Source organism: Vombatus ursinus, unplaced genomic scaffold (assembly GCF_900497805.2).
Source record: "Vombatus ursinus unplaced genomic scaffold, bare-nosed wombat genome assembly UNPS02015255.1, whole genome shotgun sequence".
In the NCBI taxonomy this organism is placed as follows: Eukaryota; Metazoa; Chordata; class Mammalia; order Diprotodontia; family Vombatidae; genus Vombatus; species Vombatus ursinus.
In genome coordinates, this window is record NW_020955033.1 from 29,322,419 (window position 1) to 29,347,271 (window position 24,853).

Consider the following 24,853-nt stretch of genomic DNA (forward strand, 5'->3'; position numbering starts at 1 on the left):
ATTGTATTGGTTCAGTCTATTCATGGAATAATGAATTTACTCTGTCTATATTTTTATAAAGAGTTTTTTTTTTCAGTTTTATTCATATAGTTTCTATATGTGTCTTAGTATTTTGTATACTCTAGTTACTTTAAGTATAATTTATTTTTTAGCTTTCTGCTCATTTTGGTTGGTAGATATGCTACCTGTGTCCACGTTAAGTGATGTTGTATTTTTGTAAAGACTTTGTAAAGAATTTTGTAAAGACTTTGCTGCTCAGTGGACTTTTATATCAAGCCATCAAACAAGTGCTTAATTAAATGACTTCTGTATGCCAGGTACTGTGCTAAGCTCTGAGGATATAAAGATAGGCAAAAACAGCTCACTGCCCTTGAAGAGCTATAAACTAATAAACTCATAGGGAGACAGCATGCAAATACTGTAAGGATATAGACGTGATAAATTGGAGATAATCTAGCTGGGAGGTCATTGGACTCAAGGGGGAATCAGGAAAGGCTTTTTGTGAATAGGAGGGATTTTAGTTGAGACTTCGAGGAAGCCAAGAGGCAGAGATGAGAATGGATGGGATACCAAGCATAGGGGACAGTGAGTGAAAATGCCATAGAGGTGAAGTGTCTTGTGTGAGGAGTAGCATGGAGCCCAGTGTCACTTGATCATCTAGTAAGAACATAGGGCTGGTGCCGGTGGAGTGTGATGTTAGAAGATTGAAAAGTAGAAAGGGTCCAGGTTATGAAGGCCTTTAAAAACCAAATAAAGGATTTTATATTTAATCCTGGAGGGAATAGAGAGCAACTGGAGTCTATTAAATAGGGACATGATTGATGTGACCTGTGGTATTTTCAAGTTGAAGTTCGTTATTTTATCATAATTTGTTCAGCCTTCATTTATTGCCTCATTGTGGCATGCAGGCAACTGTTCCCAAAAACAATACCAGTGAAACTGAAACTTGTCAGGTTCTTGCATTCTGAAAAAAGTGTCATATGTAGGCCTGTTGTCTGCAGGTCTAAGGTTAAGGCCTACGTCTCTGGCCTTGCTTCAACCTAGGCTAGGTTTTATAGTTTAGTCATCCGTCAGGTTAGATGCCTTGGGCTGCCAAGCAATTTGCATATGAGTTTGTATATCACTTGAGGTTTGGCCACCAGGACATTTTCATTTTTGGTCACAAGAACTTCTTAAACTGTTAATAAGGCAGTGGGGCCGTGATCTTCCTTCACTGAAGGTGCATACTCTCAGTACTAAAATCACTGATCCTTGAAATAGTTAAGTAATTGATATGCTGTGTGCAGGATAGGACCATTTGTTACAAATTGGCATTTGTTTACTCAACCATACCATTATTCAGATGATCATCATCAGCACTGTCTTCAACTTCATAGGACAATTTAACATGTTTGAAGTTTAAAGAACTGAAACTTAAACTAGTGAACACAACTTAAACATCCAAATGAATGTTTCCCTTTTAATGTAGTCACATTAGAAATGAATGATAAAGCATTTATTTTTTTTCTGACTTAATTTATTTTGATTTGTCAACAATCACTTCCATAAGCTTTTGAGTTTAAAATTTTTTCTCCCCCTCCCTTCCCCCCTCCCTTTCCAAGACACTGCACAATCTGATATAGGCTATACATATACATTTCTATTAAAAATATATTCACCTTAGTGGTGTTGTAAGGAAGAATTAGAACCAATAGGAGGAACTACCAGAAAGAGGAAATAAAACAAAACAGAAGGAAAAAAATAACGAATAGTATACTTCGATCTGCATTCAAACTCCATAGTTCTTTCTTTGGATGTGGATAGCATTTTCCATCATGAGACTTTTGGAGATGTCTTAGATCCTTGCATTGCTGAGAAGGGCTTAGTCTATCGACATTAATCATCACACATCGTGGCTGTTACTGTGTACAGTGTTCTCCTAGTTCTGCTAACCTCGCTCAACATAGACCATACAAGTCTTTCCAGGTTTTTCTGAAGTCTGCCTGCTCATCATTTCTTATAGCACAGTAGTATTCCATTACATTCTTATACCACAACTTGTTCAGCCACCCCCCAATTCATGGGCATTCCCTCAATTTCCAATTATTTGCCACCACAAAAAGCTGCTATAAATATTTTTGTACATGTGGGTCCTTTTCCCATTTGTATAATCTCTTTGGGATATAGCCCTAGAATTCTAGTGCTATTGCTCGGTCAAAGGCTGCACATTTTTATAGCCCTTTGGGCATAGTTCCACTGACAATGCATTAGTGCTCCAGTTTTCCCACATCTTTTCCAGCATGATAAAGCATTTGTTAAGCCCTTACTATTTATCAGCACTGTGTTAAGCACTGTGTAATCAAGCAAGCAAGAGAATCCCTAGCCTTCCAGTAGCTTACATCCTAATGGCTAGAAGACAATAATAACAGAACTAGAAAGCATGTATGTGGGAGGAGCATGCATGCTAATAGGTTTGAAAAAGGCTGGAAAGTGATATGAAGACCTGATTCAAGGCAAGATGAGGTATAAAGGCACTTGAGTCCAGTGCCCCAGGGCCACAGAGTCTAGGATTCTAATAGATGGAGGATAGAGAAAATGCCTGGAGTGCATGTACCATGATAGAGAAATGGCTAGTAATTCTCCCCATCTCTTCCAGGATGTTGTCATTATTGGAACTCTTTTTGTAATTGCCTTCAGAACTTACAGCATATTTTTTTTTTAATATATCAAAACAAAGCAGATTGTTTTTACTTTGGATGGGGCCTTGATTTTTGGTAATAGGTAAAAGAACTCCATAGCTAGATTTGATTGAAGAAGGTGGATGAGCTGGGTAGTAACGTTTTTGGTCAAAAATTGTTAGACATTAAGAACACTGTGAACTGGAATGTTGTTTTATTATTATTTATTGAAGAGACTAATTATTGAGTCCTATGTTTTACGCAACGTTTCAGACAGTTCAGAATTTCTGAATTTCAGACATGATTGTTTAAACAAAATAAATTCTGTCAACTTATGAACAATCAATATCATAGAAAGGTGACATTGTATTGTGTTTTGACATACAAAATCTCTTGGGTCCAAGAGGGATAACAGCATATTGAAGTTTTTATGTCATAGTTTGTTTCTGGGTCACATCAGAAATGACATTTCCTAACTTGTTATTTTTTGCTGAAATGTTTTAATTTTGTCTTGCTTCCTTTGAAAGATAACAAACCTTAAGTCTAGTCTCTCTTTGAGGTTTCTATTCATCATTAAAAGTTTGTTGTAAACTTCTGTTCTGTCCAAGTTTTTTTTTTCAGAACAGATTTTTCTAATTTAATTCATTTTCACAGTACCTATTTGAATTAAATCTTTGATTAGTCATGAACATTTTCAAATGTTCTAAGATAGAGGACCGTTTTGTATATCATAAATACATCTAAAATAGAGATATTCCAAGTTACTATATTTAGATCTGCAAGGGAATTTATGGATTATTTTTAGTCCAACTCCCATATTTTAGAGATGAACAAAGAGGTCCAAAGAATGTAAGTGACTTTTGCAAAATCGTGTAGGCAAATAAATAGTATAGTTTGGATTTGAATTTAAAGTCCTCAGACTTCACACCCCATATTCCTTTTGGACTTCTCTTTTATGCTAGTCAGAGATTCTTGAGCTAAAAATTACTAGTCCCTGTAAGCTTCTTTTAGCACACCATAGGCTTTCTTTGCAGGTTTACTGTTAAATAAAATTTGGTATTTAAATAATTGTCACTCTTTTTTGCTGACTTGCAGTAATAATACAAACCTCTTGTTTATTACATAAATAGTACATATTACCTCTAGTTTATTGACATGATTGACTCAGAGAAAGGCTACTTCAAATGTTAATCATTGTTGAATGCTTAATTCTGAAGGCCTTGCAAGACCAGTCTCATAACTTAATAGTCACCAAGATACTCAAAGCATGGATCTCTCATGTTACTATTTTACAGAAGCTCAATTTGCATAATAAGTAAGAATGCTTTTATAAATAAATTGAGGTCAAGTAATTATAGTAATTGTTCAATTCTCTGTTCTTCTATGAATTTAAATTTATCATTTACTATATATAACTGGCTTGTTTTCCCTTTCTTGCTAGGCACTTGGGATTTCATCTGGGGAGAAGTTTGTTATTACAACAACCAATAGGAAAGAAATTACTGTTGATAACTTCAGTAAGTAATGTTCATAAGTTCTTCATGTTTCTACATTTAGCATGTTAAAATACATGACAGGCAATAAAATTATGTAATACATAGTGATAAATATATAGTGGTTGGGCTTTTATGATGTAAATACTGCCTTTGTCTCCAGATTTTACTTTATCCCATGTTTTTGTAATGGTTTTAAAAAGCTAGAATTTAAAAATTGATATAATTTATTTTGGCACCAAAGTTGTAAGACCCCAGCATGTATCACAGTATTTTATACATATTAGGTAGTTACGTTGATTAAATGAATAAAAGAATTTAAAGCTTAACTTTTGTTTTTCATAGATAATTAAATGGCATAAAAGTATATTCTGATTGTATGCTAAAGTCTTTTTTTGTGTATTGCTTTTTGAGAGATATTTCATAGTTGTTGAAAAGTGTTAGAAAGTTCAATTTTTACAAAGTTTTTCTAAATGCTAGCTGGGCATTTCAGATTTTTCTTCTTGGTTATAGATGAAAATGTTCAAGACGGGGTCACTTTGTACTTACTTCAGTCAGTCAATCAATTACTGCTTTCTGCGACAAAGGAACGAATTGACTTCTTACCACACTATGACACATTGGTTAAAAGTGGCATGTATGAATATTATGCCAGTGAAGGACAAAATCCCTTACGTAAGTATTCCACTTCAGTCCTCATAGAATTCTTTTTGGTTACTTCTACCTTTCTTTTTCCTACAAGTCTTAGTCACACCTGTTGCAATACTTTCAGTTTCTACAAATTACCTTTCCATCTAATTTTATTTAAAAAAAATTATTATAATCAAGTGTATTATGATTTACACTTAAATTATCTTAAAGAATTTAAACAGAAGACAATTATTATTTCTGTCTTCTTATATTTTATCTAATTCATTTCTGTATTTGTGTGTATGTTTCTTCATCTCCCTACAACATTTTGTCATTATGATTATTCTTTCATTGCTTTATGCTTCTTAATATTCCTATTTTCATAATTTTAATTGAATTATAATGTTCATTTTATTAATAATTTATTCAGCAGTTTGAAGACAGGCATAATGTCCTTTCTATGCTCCCTCTTTAAAAATGTAATTTTATTTTTATTCTGAAGTTAAACATGAAATGAAAATGAGCATTTCCGTCTATGTTGTAGAACTAAAGGAGAGCATTGCATGTGAAATCACAAATTTCTGCTATTTAGAACTTGCTTTTCTTTCTAAATATGTATAATAAATTCAGCTTGTAACTTTTATAGCTTCTCTTGCACATTTGTGATTCTTCTAAAAATAGCTCTTCTCTAGGCTAAATATCATCCCTAGTTCCTTCAGTTCTTTATATGGCATGAATTTAAGACCCTTTACTTCACTGTCATTATGGTGCCCCTCTAGGTGTTCTCTAGCTTATCAATTCCCTTCCTGATTGAACACAGTGCTCCAGATGTGATCTGACCAGGTTCTGATTCCTGGAAGTTGTGCTTCTTAGCACGTTGAAGATTATATCAACTTTATTAATTGCCATATCACTCTTCCACTCATATTGAGCTTGTAGTGTACTAAAATCTTCAGATGCTTTGAGTTTAATTGCTTTTTAGCAGTGTTTTTTCCCTCTCCTGTATTTGTAAGGTTTATTTTTTAAACCCAAGTTAAAGAGTTAACATTTATTCCTATTCACTTTATTCTTAACTTTGTATATTTGTAAACTAAATTTTTAATGTCTTTTTTTTTACATCGTTTATATTTCCTAATGTATCTTTCCTCCCTCTCCTTCCCAGAAAGTTAACCCCCTGTGCTTACGAGGGGAAAAATAATTTTTGGCAAAACTAACCAACATATTAAAAAAGTCTAGCTTTATTTGCAGTGTTCTACACCTATAGTTCCACACTATTGCAAAGAATTGGGTTGAGGTACCTTCTTCTTTGGGGCTAAACATGTTCATTAATTTTGTGGCATTTATTCCCCTCTCTTTTTTTTGGTTTTCGCTTACATAGTTATCATTGTATATATTGTTTTCTTGCTTATTTTATTTTCCATCAGTATCTTATGCTTTTATTTGCTTCTCCATGCTCACTTGTTGTTTCTTATGGTACAGTAATGTCCATTACATTTGTGGGCCACAGCTTATTTAGCCATCGCTCAATGTGTTGGTTTGTGTACTATTGTTTGTTTCAGCAAAAAATGCTGTTATAAATATTATGGTAAATCAGGCTTTTTTTTTTTTTTTTTTTTTTTTTTTTTTGTCATTGACGCATTTCGGGGGCACGTCCCTAGCAGTGGAACTTCTGGGTGAAAGAATATAGACATTTGATCACTCTCTTTGCTTAATTTCTAACTGCTTTCCAGAATAATTTCTATCAATATTGCATTAATGTACCAGTCTAACATCTATGATTCCCATTATTTTTTCTCCTTTTTTATGTTTTATCTCCTTTGGGTCACTTATCTATTGAGGAGTGACTTTTGAGCTTTGACATGTTTATCTTGGATCCTAAACCATTTTTGGAGATTATTGATATGAATTTTCCCCCCCCTTTTCTCCCCTTTTATTCGTGGAAAGGCTTTTTAATTTCATGTAATTAGAATTATCCATTTTCTCTTGTAATTGTCTAATCCCTGGTTTGATTATGAATTCATCCCTTGTGATACCAATGAAAAGTATTTCATATGATTCTTTTCTAAATTTTTAATGGTGTTATATTTAAAAATGGTATCCCCTTCCCCCCCTTTTTTTGGTTCAATAACATCTATTCAATCAATATTCAATCAGATCAATAAAATCTAATCTAATTTTTAAAAAGCCATGTCTCAAATTTGCAGATGACACAAACATGGGAGTGATAGCTAACGTGATGCATTATAGTGTGAATCCTTGTAAATGTGGATGAGCTAGGCCACTAGGATACTAAACTTAAGCAAAGTAAGACAAATTTAATGGGGATAGATGTAAAGTCTTAGACTTGGGTTAAAAATTTAACTTAACAGATATTAGATATGGGGAGATAGGGCTATATAGTAGTTTCTTTGGACTCTTAAAAAATCTAATACAGAAGGTCATGGTGGGGGTGGGAGACACTACAGCTGCCTACAACTGTTCACCAACTTATATGACCATAAAGAGTAGCTACAGGGTAGAATGAACTATGATAGAAGAGATAGCTATAAATTCGTAGAAGACAAAAATCTAAGAAAGAAGCCTGCAACTGAAAAGCAAACAGAGTCACCAAACCCTTAGCCTCAGGCATCTACTTAGTTGTGAAAAAGGATGCCTTCCAGAAATTATATTTCTAAGAAAGAAAAAAAAACTCAGGCTGAATTTAAAGTGTTTAAGTATCACCTAGCACATTTATGGGGGGGGGGGGGTGTGGTTAATGCACAAGGAGATTTTCAGTTAAAACCAGTGCATGTTTATCAGCTATAAATCCTTTTGCTCTGAGAGGTAGGAAGGCCCCAGGAAGTATTATGGTTAAGACCTGTTATTTTATAGATAAAAACTGACCCTGGGAAAGTTTAGGTGACTTGGATAAGGTCATGTAGAGACAGTATTTATATTTTGGATTTTTGAATAGTTTATTCAATCTTCATCGTCCTTTAGATTCCTATAATTGTGATTCTTTGGAGACTGATGTTTCAAAGTCTCTCTGAAGAGACAAAGAGTGAGTATAGGCTACTGTGTTGCTACCACCAATAAGGGGTTATCCCAGGAAATTGCTTAAAAGATCCCCTAAAAAAAGATATCAAGGTCATGTAGTGACATTAGTGGGGTAACAGATGGACAACCCAAGTACTTCACTGTTATCCTCTGAATATTAATAGATCTAGAGTAAGGGTATTGGTTCTCTGTATGATTTATGAAATGACATGGAGAAGAATTTCTCAGAATGAGAAAGCACAGATGGTTTGTGATTTCAACATTTGGAGAGAATGTCTATTTCGTTGAAGAGTGAAGAATTAAAAACATGAAGTATTAAATCTTGTTTAGCTTTAAATTTAACATCAGTCTTTTAAAAATATTTTTATTGAAATCTTTAGTTTTTACATCACTACATTTCTCACTACTTTCCCTTTCCCCTCTTCGTCTGAGAGCCATTGCTTATGTAAGAAATATATAAGGAATATCTATATCTATAGATGTCATATAAAGAATAAAAAAGAGAAAAAAAGAAACAGTTCATCAGAAGTAAACAACATATCAACCAAGTTGAACATCATAAGTGGTGTTTCATAGCCACCGTCTCTTGTCTTTGCAAAGAAGATGATGATTTATTCTCATATCTCTTTGGGTCCAAGTTTGGTTCTTATATAATCGCACAGCGTTCCGTTTCTTCTGTTTATTGTTTTTACATTGTTGTTGTTATTGTGTATATGTTTTCTTGGTTTTTCTTAACTTTATTTTGCATCAGTTAGAATAAGTTCCATGCTTCTCTGTATTCATAATCATTATTTCTTAACACTGTAGTAATATGTGCCTAAAGAGTCATTATAACCTTTTTTAAAAGGCGTATTGAATAAGGAAGAACTACTTTTTTTTTTTTTTTAGCTTTAACATTTTCAGTCTCTTAGCAATTTAGTCTACTAGCAATAACTTGGATGTAGATAAAGGTATATATTTTTAAAAATTGTCTTATCTCAGTGCTTCTGATAATCTGAGTATGTTGAGAAATTTTTGTTTATGGATTAAACTTTTCATTCAAATGGCCAATGTTTTGCTACTATTAGCATGACTTTCAGTGGTTTCTTAGTAAAAAGTTGTTTTTAAAGCTTGGGGGAAAATAAGTATTCATGAAACCTTAATGAACTAAGAAAATTAGCTTTGAACCAACCCTTTTCAGAGGATAGTGTGGAATCAAGCGGAAATGGTTTAAAAGAAGCTTTTAGAAGTGGAATTGTCCCTTGGCTTTTTAAGATGATTGGAAAGGTCTAACTATTGTTCTTCTATCACCAAGTCTGTATTAACAGTTGTAGTTAGGTTGTGCTTCTGTGTTGGAGAGTAGGAATGTACAGTTTAGGTGTGTCACCTTTCCTTTTTAATTAAGGAGGTGACTACAAAGAACAACTCATGCTTACTGAGATGAAACTTGCTTGATGTCTTTACCTTGAACTAGGTAAAGCACATTGTTAAACAAGAAGACAGATATTGTGTTAGTGGTAGTCAAATAGATAGTAATTGAGAATTTAGGGGAAGATAGGAAGATAAATGAAATGGAGATAACAAGATTTTGGATGCCTTTCTATGTGTTAAGTAGCTGCTGTGAGATAATCTTGACAGCGAGCTTCCATAATTGTTGGATTGTCCTGCCCTAGTCCTGATTGTCATCTTAAGTTACGTTTTATCCTTACCCTAAAGATATTTCATCTTTGCCTCCATACATATTAAGCGTTTATCTGTGACCACACACAACAGATATTCATTAAGTACTTACTATGGTCCCGGTTTTGATTTAAATTTTTTGGCTTACATATGTATAAGGCAAAAATTCTCTCCAGGTTGCACTCTTAACTCCTCTCCAGAAGACTTTGTCTTCTGGGTCATAGAAATCTCTTCACTCTGGAAGTTAATTATACCCCGACCCCTTTGTCTTCTGATTAGCCAGTTCCTCCCAGAATCTCCTTTTTTTCAGGGAGGGGGGCTAGGCAATGGGATTAAGTGACTTGCCCAGGGTCACACAGCTGGTGTTATGTGTCTGAGGCCGGATTTGAACTCAGGTCCTCCTGAATCCAGGGCCAGTGCTCTATCCACTGTGCTACCTAGCTCCCCCCCACCCCCGAACTTCCATTTTAAAGAAAGGCCCAGGCCAACCATGTCACTATTTTTCTCCATATTATGCTTCTCACTTAACACCACAGGACTTTATCTACCATGTTCTCTTGTCAGGTTCTCCCCTGCCCCCCCCACTTTTTTCTGAGGCAGTTGGGGTTAAATGACTTGCCCAGGGTCACCCAGCCGGTAAGTGTCTGAGGCTCGATTTGAACTCAAGTCCTCCTGACTCTAAGTTTAGTGCTCTATCCGCTGCCCCTCCTCTGCCCCTTTGCTGGGTACTTTCATTTTCCCTGCTGTTCTCCCCTCATGTTGTCTTCTTCCATTAGAATGTAATCTCCTTGAGGGCAGAGACTTTCTTTCTACTTGTATTTGTATTCTTATTGCTTAGCACAGTGTCTGGCACATAGTAAGTACTTAATAAATGCTTGTTGAATCACTGACCTAATGTATATATCTATTCATATTAGGTGGTATAGAGGGTAGGAGACTGGATCATAGAATCAGACAGTCCTTAGGGACTGTGTAGTTCAGGCTTCTCATTTTACAGATAAGGAATCAAGATCACAGATTAAGTGACTTACCCAAGATTAACACAGATAGAGTAAATGGTAGAGTCTACATTTTAACACAGGTTTTCTGACTGCAGTGCTGGTATTCTTTGTACTATACCATGTTTCCTTCAGTCCTATAAAATTCTTTCTGTAGTTAGGCACTTAATAATTAATAATTTATTTTCTGCACTATTGTAATAAAAAAAAATCTTGATTGACCCATACTGAATTCTTCAATGTGCGGTCAAGACTTTCAGGGTAGAATATCTGATAGGAAGCCTTCTGATTCTTAGCACAAAAAGAAAGATTGGTTTCTTTGCGGCGTGGGCTCATGAGGAATTCTATATTCATTTAAATAATCATTGTTCAGGTGTCTGTATTTCTATATATCAATTCTTTTCAGTATGATCTGCTTAGAATTTTAAGCTTTTGTTTAGAGGTTGGGGATTGTGCTTGTCTTACTCACTATTATGGCCCTGGCATTGAGGTCCATTTAAATGAGTGATAATTATTTTTTGATCATAGTGATGATGCCACCATTGAGAAATTTATGTCTAGGAATCAGTATCACTTTTAAACTGGTTTTGGGGATAAATGATTTAAGGTACTTCTAGATATTTCTAAGTTTACATTATTGTAATAAGTATTTTTTCATTGAGTTCAACCTATTCCTAACAAATAATCAGGGTACTTAGAAACATGATACATGATATTTCCACCTTTTTCATAAGTTTTAGAGGGTGATAATTGGAATTATAATATTGAATCTGCCCCAAAATTCCTTTTAAAGTTAAAAGCTAGAAGTTCTCATTTCTTGTTTTCTGGAGTCATTGGGACTCTTTACTTAAAAACATATTGGAGTTGAAAAGTGGTGCTATAATTGTTTTCTTAATATTTTCTAGCATTTGCCCTTGCAGAATTGATTGATAACTCACTCTCTGCCACTTCACGTAATACTGGTATTCGAAGTATTCACATCAAATTGGTAAGATCATTGTCCAGACTTAATTGTATTTGTTTGAGATTTAATTTTGCATGTATTCATAATTCTTTTTGAACATACTATTTCTTCATAGCTTTTCGATGAATCACAAGGAAAACCTGCAGTTGCAGTGATTGATAATGGAAGAGGAATGACCTCTAAGCAGCTTAACAACTGGGCTGTATATAGGTTGTCAAAGTTTACAAGAAAAGGTGACTTTGAAAGGTTAGCCTTATTCACTATTTTTGTGGGAAATTGTGTTCTTGAAGATAAAACATTGAAGTCACGAATTTAGATATATAAATTAAATTGTGGAAGATCTCAAGTGTTTTGATACATATGTAGTTATAAATAGAGGGCCTAAATTCAGAAACTGTATGTTTTTATGTAGATATGTTTGATATGAAAATGTTTCCTATTAGAATTTTAGTTTAATGGTAACAAAAATATTTTTAAAATTTCAAAGTTTTGTTAATACCTGCTATCCTATTGTCTTCTCATAGTATCATGGGATTATAGATTTAGAACTAGAAAGCAGAGATCATGTAGTCCAAGCCCCTCATTTTTCTGTTGAGGAAACTGAGGTTAAGTGACTTAAAATGTCGCATAGTCCATGTCAGAGCTGGGATTTTGACTTGGGCCTTTTAGTTATAAATCCACTCTTTCCACTGTACCATAATACGTTTTGAGGGTGAAAAAATGTTGAGGAGAAGGAAGATTGATTCATAATTCTAGAGTGGTGGTTGCTTAGTTTTCTTAGTACATATTTCACATGATTCCTTCCTAGATCATTACAAGAAGTCAGATGAAGAATTCTTGGAATCATACTACATCTCTGTATTTCTTTAATGCCTCTGGTTCACTGCAGTGTGAACTCTTGAGAAAAAATGTTACTGAAATTAAACATTTGGAGACATTTAATGATAGTTTCCTAACGTATTAGGGGTCAGATTGGTTTGCAGAGCTAGCAGTGTGCTTTTTGTCTTGATCCTGTTAAGGAGTTGGGCTTGAATTTGGGTCCTCCCATCTGCTGCTGACTGAGGTTTTGTGGTTATAGTACAATGAGTCCAGTTCAGTCCAGTATGGCCAATATCTGGGACAGGAAGAGGATACAAAAAAAGGTCAGAAGGAAAGTGAGCCCATTCAAATAGAGGATGAAGTAGATGCCAGATTTTTAACAGAAAGTCTGAGAAGTATTTGAAGTAAAGGGTATGTCTGTATACCTTACTAGAGCAGTTATGGGAAGGAAACCTTGGAATCTACAGTCTGAAACAAGCTATTAAGGACAAAGTGAGAGTCAGAAAAACCAGTAACATATCAGGTCAAAGAGAAAGTCTGCTTGAGTAGTGTCAAGAAAGTCCTGCAATTTGTATGGTGTATGAACTGAGAATATTCTTAGGTTTTTAAGCATGGGTGTGTAGGACTTGCCTGACCCACTTGATATCTCAAGTGAAAGCATAGTTCTGTATCCTCTTAAGTAGGAGACAACTGTGTTAGAGGGAGCTGTAGATTGAAGTTAGTATTGGCTTTATTTGGTTTCACATTTATCAAATATTAGATGCTTATTATAAACAAGGCCTTGTGATAGGTTTACAATAATAATAGATAGGATAAAGAACCTGACAAATATGACATTGTAATTCATTAGAGGTGGGGAATGAGGAATGCATGAATAGCTATGATATAAAGGAAAATGGATAAGTATAAAAGAATAGACTATGAAAAATGATACGGAGGATTTAAGGTGTGATAAATCACTTTCATGTGGGAAGATTGGGCAAGAGCTCATAAAATTTTAATAGTTTGAGGTAGGCCTTATAGAAAGACATGTCAAAAAGCATAGAGAAGTATATCAAAAGACACAGAGGTTTGGGAGCATCCATCCATCTTAACCACGAAAGAATGATGTAAGCAAAGGCATGGTGAAGAAGGGGTCAGAATAAGAATAGGTGACAATGAGCACTTTCCATTCAGCTTGACTGTAGAGTGCATAAAGGGGAAAGTAATATAGATAAGATTGGAAAGATTGGAGCTAGATTGGTGTAGTGTCTTGAATGACTAGATAAAGAGATTATGCATTTAGTAATGAGGAGCCCTAAAGAATTTTGAGTAAAGGAATGAAATAAGTTGTACATTAGGAATATTATATAGGAACATGAAACTTGTATTGGAGTGGGAGTAGACTGGAGGTAAGAAGGAACAATTAAAGAAGCTATTGAAATATCATTTTCTTCCTTACAGATGTAATTTTGTTTGGTGTTGTTTTGGGGGCCTCATTTTGCAGTATAAAGCATTTACATTATTTAAAACTAATGGATAATGGGCTAGCTGTAAAAATAATTTGGCAAAAAATAATCTGAATGTTATGCATGTAAAGCAAAGGAAAATATGCTAGTAGGTATTAGAGTGATAGGTTTCCATATTTGGTATTCCTGGAGTAGCCAAGAATTGAAGGCATTAAATATCTTTATTTACTTGCCTTTTTTTTTTTCTTTTTTTCTGGTGAGGCGATTGCCCAGAATCACACAGCTCGTAAGCATTATGTGCCTGAGGCCGGATTTGAACTCAGGTCCTCCTGACTCCAGGGCCAGTGCTCTATCCATTGTGCTGCCTAGATGCCCCTGTTAACTTGCCTTTTGAGCTATCTTGGGCATCTCCTTTTATTGTTTGGAATAACTGTATACTCCCTAAGCTGTGAGGGGTCTGAGTTTGTCAGGGAGAGAGATCATTGGGTTCCTATTATCTAGAATGTGACATTCTTTATGCCACTTTTCATGTGCAATTCTTGAATTGCAATCTGCTCACACTAACATGTGACTCTCCATTGCCTTTTGGGTGACTTAAAGTTTAATTATTTGTGGACTAGTGGCATTTTGTAATTTGTAGCTATTTATGTATCCGGAAGAATATTGTTGTTAGAAAGATGTATTTTTTTCATTGGAGGAGCTTTGGGGTCATTAAAATTGTATGATTTCCCAAAGGCAGAGCAGCCAAATTTTCCTGTTCTGCTATGGGCCAGGCTCACTGTCCAACCATAGTTTTTATCCAAGATACATGTATTAACGGGCCAATTCTATGGTTAGATAAATGTCAGAAAGGATGTCACCAGAGGAATTTATGACCAGAAAATAAGGTAGGGGCTAGTCATATGACAGAAATGAGGAATGACCTGTGGGCAACTCCCTTGCTCCACTGGTTTCAGTGCAAAGTTAGAAGAACAAGTAGAAGGACCCAAGCATATCAAAGGGAGCATTTTGGAGGATTCTTTGGAGAATATAGACAAGAGTCACCTAGGATGAAGAGACATAGATGGGTTAGGAGTACTCGTGCTAATGAGTTCGCAGATCCCTCAAAATATGGAAAAAATGATAGTACTTACCTAGCAACATATAGTAGGCAGAAAATAAATGTTAGAATTGAATTGAATACTTTGAATTTGAATTGAATGGAATTGAATACTCGTAATTTAGCAGATCTGTCGTTTAACTTGTTAGAATTTCCTCCACTGGAGCTAATAATCAAAACTCCAGGTTTTATCATCCTATGTGAATCTTTAACCATTTTATTATTTTTTGTCTTTAAAAGTGTTTTATTGATGCTTTCTATCTTTTTAATCATTGTCACTTCCTAATAATCATAATCCTACCCCTCAAAAGTTGAATGAGTTACCTCAGGAGGTAGTGGAGTGCATTGGAGGTCTTCCAGTAGACACTGGATGGCCATTTATTGGGTTTGTTGTGTAGCATGGATTCTTTTTTAGGAATGGATTGAACTAGAATGGATGCTGATGTTTTTTCCAACTGAAAAATTTGAACTGGTCCAAGTAGAAATAATGTTGAAGAGTTCTGATGTTTTAATATTTTTCAGGAGTATGTTTTAACTAAATGTCTGATTTTGATATCCTTCTTGTCTATTTTTCCTATTTTAAATCATAATAGAATTGCCACGATTAAAATGCCATCTCAAAATTTTAGCCACCTAATATAGAACTAGTCCAGATAAAAAGACTTCACTCTCAAGAATCTTTTCATCTTGGGGCAACTAGGTGGCGAAGTAGATAGAGTACCCGTCCTGCAGTCAGGAGGACTTGAGTTCAAATCTGACCTCAGGAACTTGACACTAGCTGTGTGACTGTGGGCACGTCACTCAACCCCATTGCCTAGCCAAAAAAACAATGACAATCTTTTCATCTTTATTTGGGTGATGAAGTATGTGGAGATTGGTGTGAGATAGCAAGATCTTGTAGATCAAGGAAGGAAGTTAGGAAACAGGCATTCCTGAAGTGCCTTACATACATTATCACATTTGATTCTCACAAAAGACTTAGGAAGTAGGTGCTGTTATTGGTCCCATTTTATGGTTGAGGAAACTGAGACACAGATTAAGTGACTTACACAGGGATCACACACTAGCAAGTGTCTGAGGCCATCTACCTCTTGCAAGAGGAACATTGAGGCAAGTTGGTAGTAAATAAAAAATTGGAGTGCTTTGATATCTCGCTTCTCTCACCCTATTTCCAACCCTCCCTCCTTCCCCACGCTCTTCATATCCCTCCCCACTCTCTTGAGGAAATGTGGTTCCGAATCAGCCTGGACCACATTTAATTTTCTTGTGTTTTCTCAGTTTTGGATCCCTTTGTTTTCTTCTCTCCATTTTCTTTTTACTTTTGACATTTATTGTCCCGGTGTCCCAAACTTGGTAGTAAAGTAACATCATTGAGGATAAATGAAATGGTATTTGTTGACTGTTTTTGCAAGTGATAGCTGCTTCCTTTGCCAGTAACAAGCTTGGTGTTGCCACTGAAACAATTCTTTGTAGTTTTTTATCTTTTTTTACCAGAGATATGGTTCAAGAATATTTAATATTTCATAGTTTTCATCTGTATTCTGTATGCCCAGAAAGGGGATAATTGAAGCTTAATTTTTTTATATACAAAGAAATGTTGCTTTGCTCTTTCCTCCTCTAAATAGAGGTTAAGCAAACAGAAGAGTACTTGATTTTACAAAATATGCATGGCAATAATACTTCTTTCACCAAGAGAGGTTGTAGATTTCCCCCTGAATAGTAAAAAGAAAATCAGTTGGACAGATGGCATTTCATTTGTAATGGTATAAAAACAGTGGAGAAGTAGTCAGAGGGTAAGGCAGTGAGGTGTTGAACTAGATGATGCCTGGACTCATAGTTCTGTCTTCAGACAGAACTTTTTTTCAGCTTGAGGAATATTAGGTATAAAATATAGTAATTCATACCTTAGCAATAAATGTATTGCTTATACACAGTGTACTAACCTAATCTTTTATTTTAGTGATCATTCCGGATATGTACGTCCATTACCAGTGCCTCGTAGTTTAAATAGTGATATTTCATATTTTGGTGTTGGGGGCAAGCAAGCTGTTTTCTTTGTTGGACAATCAGCCAGAGTAAGTAAAAAGATTGTTAAAGACCCACATCAAATTTTTAATGTTTTAACTCTAAATTTTTTTTAAAAGGTATTTATAAATTTTTTTTAATTCTCAACAGATGATTAGCAAACCTTCAGATTCTCAAGATGTTCATGAACTTGTACTCTCTAAAGAGGATTTTGAAAAGAAGGAGAAAAATAAAGAAGCAATATATAGTGGATATATTAGAAACCGGAAGGTACAGTCTGTTTTGAATGAAATGTATTCTTTCTCCTGAGCCTTTTTCTTACGAATTTAATTTCTACCTTAAGGTACCAAGATTGTCACTTATTAGCATTTTAAATAATGAGTTCCTTAATTATACTGGTATATTCATTGTCCTTTAAGTCACAGAATGATGAAATTGGTGATTTCTGTGCTTTCTTTTAAAGATCTTTTAGAAAATGGTACTCTGTAGACTTATTGATCCAACTGATTTAGAATTTCGAAATTAATTACTTTTTAAATTATTCACATTGTATTATGTTATTATTTTAAGGCAGCATTCTAGTGGCAGAGTGGCAAATGATAATGAGATGTTGGATCATCACTTGATTTTTTTAAAATGTTTATAGACTTGTGAGGGATTGTGTTGGTATGTAGGGGTGGAGAAGGGGTCCAAAGAGGATTGAAACACAGAAGTTAGATACTCTGAACAGATTCCCAGAGTTACTACTACTTTGTCTCATCATTGTCCCATCTTTTCTCCATTCTTCCTTTCTGTTATCATCATTTCTAAGAAATGAAATTGGGGAGAGGACATAAGATTTTGTACGTGCTTGTGAGAAGCTTATTTTATTTGTAAGGCTAGGATAGTTTTTTTTGGAAGTTGGATGTTTTGAATTCTTTTACCATTTCTGCTATATTTATAATTTACATTTGAATGATGCTTTATCATTTACAAAATACTTTTTATGTATACATTTTCACCTGATACTCATGACAATGCTATATGTTTACCAGGTTTTGTGGTAAAACCACTCTTGTAAATAACACTGTAGCTAAGTGATGAAGCCAGTATTCAGAACACCAGTCTTTTCAGTATTCTTAATGTTATTTCACCATATCACATCCTTTTTAAAAACTGACTTTGAGCTTAGCAATAATTAGTTTTCTTTGATTTTGCAATATAAACATAAACTGCATCTCGTTCAAGAATGTTATGGAGATTAATGATATATGTATTAAGTAATAGATGAATATTTGGTTTGTTCTGATATCTTTTAAGGATCTCTTAAAGATCTTTTGAGGAAGTTGTATTAGTTGAAGTGTTTGCACTGCAATTATAAAAACTAGTCCCTATATGTTGGCATGCATGGTCTTTTCAGTAGTAGCTAACTTAGCATCCTCTAAAAATAAAGATATCAAACTTGTGGTTTACAATATTCCTGAACCAGATTAAAATGTAATTGGAAAATATTTAACAAAATAAATAAAAATACAATAAAATTAAGATAATTTGTGGTTTTCAAAGTCAATATGTGGTCCCCGGTGATCCTTATTTATGGTTTAGTGGCCACCTTTTCTATTTGAGTTTGATGCCACTGCTTTAAAACATCTCTTCTAAACTATAATTTAGCAAAGATGTTGAAAATTCAGAAGAAATTGTTTCCAGTTATCTCTTACTAAAAATTATAAACTTTACAATAGAAACTCTTCTAGAAGTTCCCATGTAGATTACTTTTCCTGATTGAATTTCCAATTGAATTCCTAAATTTTTTCTTTCTTTTTTTTAAATTTGCTTTGATTTATCAACAGTCACTTCCATAAGCTTTTGAGTTTTAAATTTTTCTTCCCTTCCCTCTTCCCCCCCACTCCCCAAGATGGCACACAATCTGATATAGGCTATCCATATACATTCCTATTAAACATATTTTCACATTAGTGATGTTATAAGGAAGAATTAGAACCAGTTGGAGGAACCACCAGAAAGAAAAAACAAAACAAAAGGGAAAAAATTAGCAAATAGTATGCTTCGATCTGCATTCAAACTCCATAGTTCTTTCTTTGGATGTGGATAGCATTTTCCATCATGAGACCTTTGGAGATGTCTTAGATCCTTGCATTGCTGAGAAGGGCTTAGTCTATCAACATTAATCATCACACATCATGGCTGTTACTGTGTACAATGTTCTCCTAGTTCTGCTAACCTCGCTCAACATAGACCATACAAGTCTTTCCACGTTTTTCTGAAGTCTGCCTGCTCATCATTTCTTGTAGCACAATAGTATTCCATTACATTCTTCTACCACAACTTGTTCAGCCATTCCTCAGTTGATGGGCATCTCCTCAATTTCCAGTTCTTTGCCACCAAAGAAGGAAAGTATTTTTGTACACATGGGTCCTTTTCCCATTTGTATGATCTCTTTCGGATACAGCCCTGGGTCAAAGGGTATGCACATTTTGGGTGTAGTTCCAAATTGCTCTACAAAATGGTTGGATCGTTTCACAATTCCACCAGCAATGCATTAGTGTTCCAATTTTCCCACATCTTCTCCAACATTTATTGTTTTCCTGTTTTGTCATGTTGGCCAATATGATAGCTGTGATGTGGTACCTATTGTTTTGATTTGAGTTTTTTTTATTGCTTTCAGTTGTTTTGATTCGCATTTCTCTAATCAATAGTGATTTAGAGCATTTTTTTCATATGACTATAGATGGCTTTAATTTCTTCATCTGAGAACTCCCTGTTCATATCCTTTGACCATTTATCAATTGGGGAATGACTTGTATTCTTATAAGTTAGAATTAGTTCTCTATATATTTTAGAAATGAGGCCCTTATCAGAGACACTGGTTGTAAAAATTCTTTCCCAGTTTTCTGCTTCTCTCCTAATTTTGGTTGTATTGGCTTAGTTTGTGCAAAAACTTTTCAATTTAATGTAATCAAAATTATCCCTTTTGCATTTCATAATGTTCTCTATCTCCTGTTTGGTCATGAATTTTTCTGTTCTCCATAAATCTGATAGGTAAACGATTGCTTGCTTTTCCAGTTTGCTTACAGTATCACCCTGTTTATCTAAATCATGAACCCATTTGGACTTTATTTTGGTATATGGTGTGAGATTTTGGTCTATGCCTAGTTTCTGCCATATTCTTTTCCAGTTTTCCCAGCAGTTTTTGTCAAAGAGTGGTGGACTTATTATTAGAACCTTTCTCATACCTCTCAATTTTTCCTTTAGGTTGTTTTATGTTTTGTTCTATTTTAAGTAATATATCTAGACCACCCTCATTTTATAGAGATTTAAATGATCTCAAAGTTGTGTTTTGTAACTGCAAATAAAGCATATAGACAGATCTGTTCTATGTGTTTATTGTAGTCTCTGTGTAACATATAAATATATTGGGGTTTTTTTTTTTGTTTTTGTTTTTTGTTCTTGTTGTTGTTTTTGGCTAGGCAGTAGGGTTTATGACTTGCCCAGGGTCTCACAGCTGGTAAGTGGTTTGGGTCTGAGGCCTGATTTGAACTCAGGTCCTCCTGAATCCAGGGCTGGTGCTCTATCCACTGCACCACCTAGCTGCCCCAATATATAAATATATTGACAGATTTTTATATCTGGAACATGGGTTTTTGAAAATGCATGATGCTTTTTTCCCCCCACTTTATTAAGATACTTTATTTAAAAAAAAGTGGAGTGTTAGAGATCCCTTGCCAGAATGGTTTGGGTTGTACAAAGTTACTTTTGGCCAAGCTACGTGTGTTAGGTCTGCCTTCTACCTTTTAGCTTTGTCATAATGACCTGGGGATTAGCCCCACCCTAAGCTTAAGGATTGGGGAACCTATAGAAGGAACTCTAACTTTCTGGGTAAAATTTACCCCCTCCCTTTTCTCTATATGCCTGCTAGTATTGATTCACTGTTTAATTATTCTCATGTTGATACCCCAGTAACTCAAGTTATTAGCAAGTTGTTCTGTGATTGTGTTACCCTACCAGTCTCTAGATGGGGCTTCTTGCTCATCTAGTGATAGTAATAAATGAAGTATTTATTAAGCTTAATATATGCAAATCACTTTGAATACTAAGGATATAAGTAGAAAAGAAAGTCCTTATTCTCAAGGAACACGAGACAGACATATATGGGAGGTTTCAAATAGAAAGGTCCCATGGTTCTTGGTGTTTAGCAGGAAAGCAGTTGGTAGTACTTTTAAAATGTCATTTTCACTGATAAAATCATATTAGTTTCTTGTGTTGAACCATTGGATAATGGACTGAAATTAGCTTAACATCTTAGCTTAGTTTCCCAGTGCAGGTTTCTACATAGGCCCAGATTAAGTTTCCTTACAGCCATAAATTTTGATTAGCTATACTTTTGTTCATATAATTTCAATCTTATTTTTAATAGCATAACACAGTGTGATGATTATATTCACTTTTTTAGCCCTCAGACTCTGCTCACATCACAAATGATGATGAAAGGTTTCTACACAGTCTTATTCTTGAGGAGAGAGAAAAAGATAGCTTTACTGCAGTGGTTATTACAGGAGTGCAACCAGAACACATACAGTACTTGAAAAATTATTTTCATCTTTGGACGAGACAATTAGCGTAAGTCAATTTTAGTATTTTATTTGGAAATATATTGTGTGGGGTTAAAATTTTGAGAATTTTTTTTGTAAGAATAAATGGCTTTAAATCCTTTTTTAAAATTCAGTCATTAAATAACCTATTTGAGTATCTTCTTATAATTTGGAGGGAGTCATTGGATTTCAGAGGCAGAGCAGAAATTTTGTAAAGTCCTCCATGGCTCTAGACTGGGTATGGGCAATCAAACAATTGTGCACCAACCTGGGTAAGTTTAGAGAGAGTTCATCACAGTGTGGTTGGCAATCAGGTTATTAATTTTTTTTGGTGGAAGAGCCAATGTGGCAATACATTTATGTCATAGGTTTCAATCCTCATTGTTAAAGGGTATATTTATATTAATGAAATAATGGAGCCCTCAAATACTAAGGTATGGGAAGGAAACTAGCATTTAATACGTTCTTAATGGATGCCTAGTACTGTACTAAATACCAGGGATCCATATAAACAGAGAAAAAGAAAGAAAAGTCCTTGCCCTCACGGAGCTTACATACTCTAATAGGAGGGGTGTTAAGACAGCTTACCAAAGGGAAGTGTAAAGTGGGGTAGGGACAGTACCAGGAATGGGGCCTAGAGGACGCTAAAGGCAGACCTACCCTTTTGCAAAATGAAACCCTAGGAGAAACTCTCTAATGGGAGAAGTGGAGTGGACCTTGCATGGTGAGTGGGCTTCTGGAAAGGTAGGCAGTTATAGGGTGAGGAGACTTACTTTGGGTGCTAAGGGAAGTTTTAGGATAAGCCACCAGTAAGGGGAGGGCAATGGTTTTTAAGTCTAGAGTAAGTCAAGAAAAGCCTGGGAAGGGGGAATGTGTAAATTTAATAATCTTTGTATGAACTTATTTGATTAGAATAGAATCTGATGAGTGCCTGGAAGGTAATGGCCTTATTCTAATTGTTTTATTAGGTATATCTTTTGGAATAGACATATTCTTGAAAAGTTGGTTATAAAGTTATATCCTCTCAACCAAATCATTTTCATTATGGGAATTTCAGATTTATTCTTTTGGAAAAAAAATTTTTGCCTCAAGATATGTCATACATAAAAATTTATCAAGCCTTTTAAAATAACAGAGTATTACTGATTTAGCAGAAGTAATACTTAGTTATACTCAATTATAAAGTTTTAGAGGTGGAAGGGACCTAGAGATTTTGTACAGCTATTGTACCAGAACCATAGTTTCTTTCAATTATACCTTAATCTACAGTATCCCATTGGAAAGAAATATATTTAATAAGTAGTGAATAGCTTTCTTTGGTATACTTTGCTATATAAGTTGTCTTTAATGATGACCATTGAATTTTTTTTTAATAACCCAAGTAGTAATGTATCATTTTTATAATAGTTTCCTAAAGTATGTATTTATGCATAGAGGATTTCTGTTGTATACCTAAACAGATTAATTTATAATACTGAGGTTTATTTACCACATTCAACACATAAAGATCTATTGTTGAATTTCCATTATTTTTATGGGTACTTTTTGTTTTTATATGCTTAAGTAATTTTTTCTTGTTTAAAGTTCATTGGAAGAATACTGAATGAACAGTTTTCATCTTTTAAAAAGTTTATATTGCCTACAAACCAAAACATTAAATTAGCACATAGTTGTTTTCATACCCCTAAGGATTTTAGTGAGGGGCATGATGGTTTGGTAATATTGATGGACTTGGAGTTAGCAAGTCTGGGTTTAAATACGTCTTTTGACACTACCTATATGACCCTCAGTATTTCAGGTAATCCCCAGGACTCATCCACCTATGAGAGGGGTCATAGGAATTGCCATGCCCCCATTTTGATAAAATTGCAGATCATTCATTAAGACTTTGTATATGAAATATAAAGGTTGCAGTTTCAAAAGTTAAGTTGGGTCTTTTAGTGTGTACGATAGGCCATGAATTTCCATGTCTGAACCCTGACACATACTGATGTCATGACCCTGGTATGTTAGGGACTCAGGTGACCTTGAGACTCTTTAAGTTGCATAACAGTTGAGGAGCATGATACCAACAACATCATCAGATCCTTTGCCCTTAACCTTGACCCCTGTGAAAAAGTTCACATAGGCCTACTTGTGATTTGAACAACAAGAGACTATTTTTGTCCTCTGATTTACAAAGAACTAGTGTCTGCTCCCTGCTTAAAATAATTACCTTCCAAATGTGCATTCTTTATTCCATTAAAAATATAATTTAGTTCTTCATGGGGGTTAAGTTAATGAGTAGCACTCATTGTTATATTATACCATTAATGAAGAGTTAAAGAAGAAGTAGATTTGGTTATAGGTGATTCCACATTACTGCCTTTTTATTCAGTTGCATTTTAAAAAATAGCTGGGGTTCCAGATTTAATTAGTAGTCTCTTTATTCAAAATATGGAGAACTAGTAATTGTGAGATTTTCCTGGAAAAGCAGCTAAAAATCCAGGCACACCTACCCTGTATTGATTCACTAAGATTTAAATTTTGTATTTTGAACATGAAAATAATTGTAGGAAGAGGTTCTAAAATGTCAGGACTTAGTGAGGCACACTTAAATACTTCAGTTTTATTTGTTTTTAGAATACTACATTTAGGTAAATAGATGTTTGTCCCAAAGTTTGAAGACTGATAATTGTAGTTCATACAAAGCTGAGATAAAACTCATAATGACTGCTTTTTTATAGAAAATTGTTAAATGAAGTAATAATTACATATAACTCAATATAAAGTTGTTGTTCTCAATTCTAGACATATTTATCATTACTATATTCATGGACCAAAAGGAAATGAAACAAATGCTGCAACAAAAGAAGTTGGACCATTCAACAACATTGATATGGAAGTAAGATGTAAACACATTCCAAATATTTCAGTTTATAAGGTCTCTTTTCCTAGATTATGATGACTAGATAACAAAAACACATGGGAAATTCTTTTTCCCTTTTTTTTCTTTTACCCAAGTAGTTTGGTGAACTAAGGTAGTAGGAGGGTATCATTCTCAGAATCTTAAATGTTGCAAGGAACTGCATAGAATCACAGAATTTCAGAGTTGAAAGAGACATCAGTGGTTATCTAGTCCAAGAATCCCCTCTACAACATACAGAATAAGGGGCTATTCAGCTTTTGCTTGAAAATTTGAAAACTTTCAAGGGAGGCCCTCCTGACCTCCAAGGCAACTCATTCTACTTGTGTGTAGCTCTGTTTATTAGGAAATTTTTCCTTCCATCAAGCCTAGATTTTCCTTTTTGCAGCTTTCACTCCAGTTCTTTTTACTCAGACTAAGCAGAATAAGTCTAATCATTCTTCTAAGTGACAGCTAATAGTTTATCCACTGGAGTCAGTAGAACTTCTAACACTCTTAAACTATCCACATAGTTTAATAGACATGCTATTT

At 34.5% G+C, this 24,853-nt stretch overlaps 1 protein-coding gene across 3 annotated transcripts in view; it reads left to right on the plus strand.

The window, feature by feature from the left end:
• The window catches only part of LOC114031915 (structural maintenance of chromosomes flexible hinge domain-containing protein 1-like), a 182,174-nt gene that overhangs the window by 20,959 nt on the left and 136,362 nt on the right, over positions 1 to 24,853 (plus strand). For all 3 annotated transcript variants that reach the window (XM_027847122.1, XM_027847123.1, XM_027847124.1), the window contains exons 2-9: positions 4,099 to 4,174; positions 4,664 to 4,825; positions 11,379 to 11,461; positions 11,553 to 11,683; positions 16,764 to 16,878; positions 16,979 to 17,098; positions 21,279 to 21,445; positions 24,208 to 24,301. In XM_027847122.1, coding sequence (XP_027702923.1) covers positions 4,099 to 4,174; positions 4,664 to 4,825; positions 11,379 to 11,461; positions 11,553 to 11,683; positions 16,764 to 16,878; positions 16,979 to 17,098; positions 21,279 to 21,445; positions 24,208 to 24,301 — 948 coding nt within the window. The remainder of the gene's footprint in view (positions 1 to 4,098; positions 4,175 to 4,663; positions 4,826 to 11,378; positions 11,462 to 11,552; positions 11,684 to 16,763; positions 16,879 to 16,978; positions 17,099 to 21,278; positions 21,446 to 24,207; positions 24,302 to 24,853) is intronic.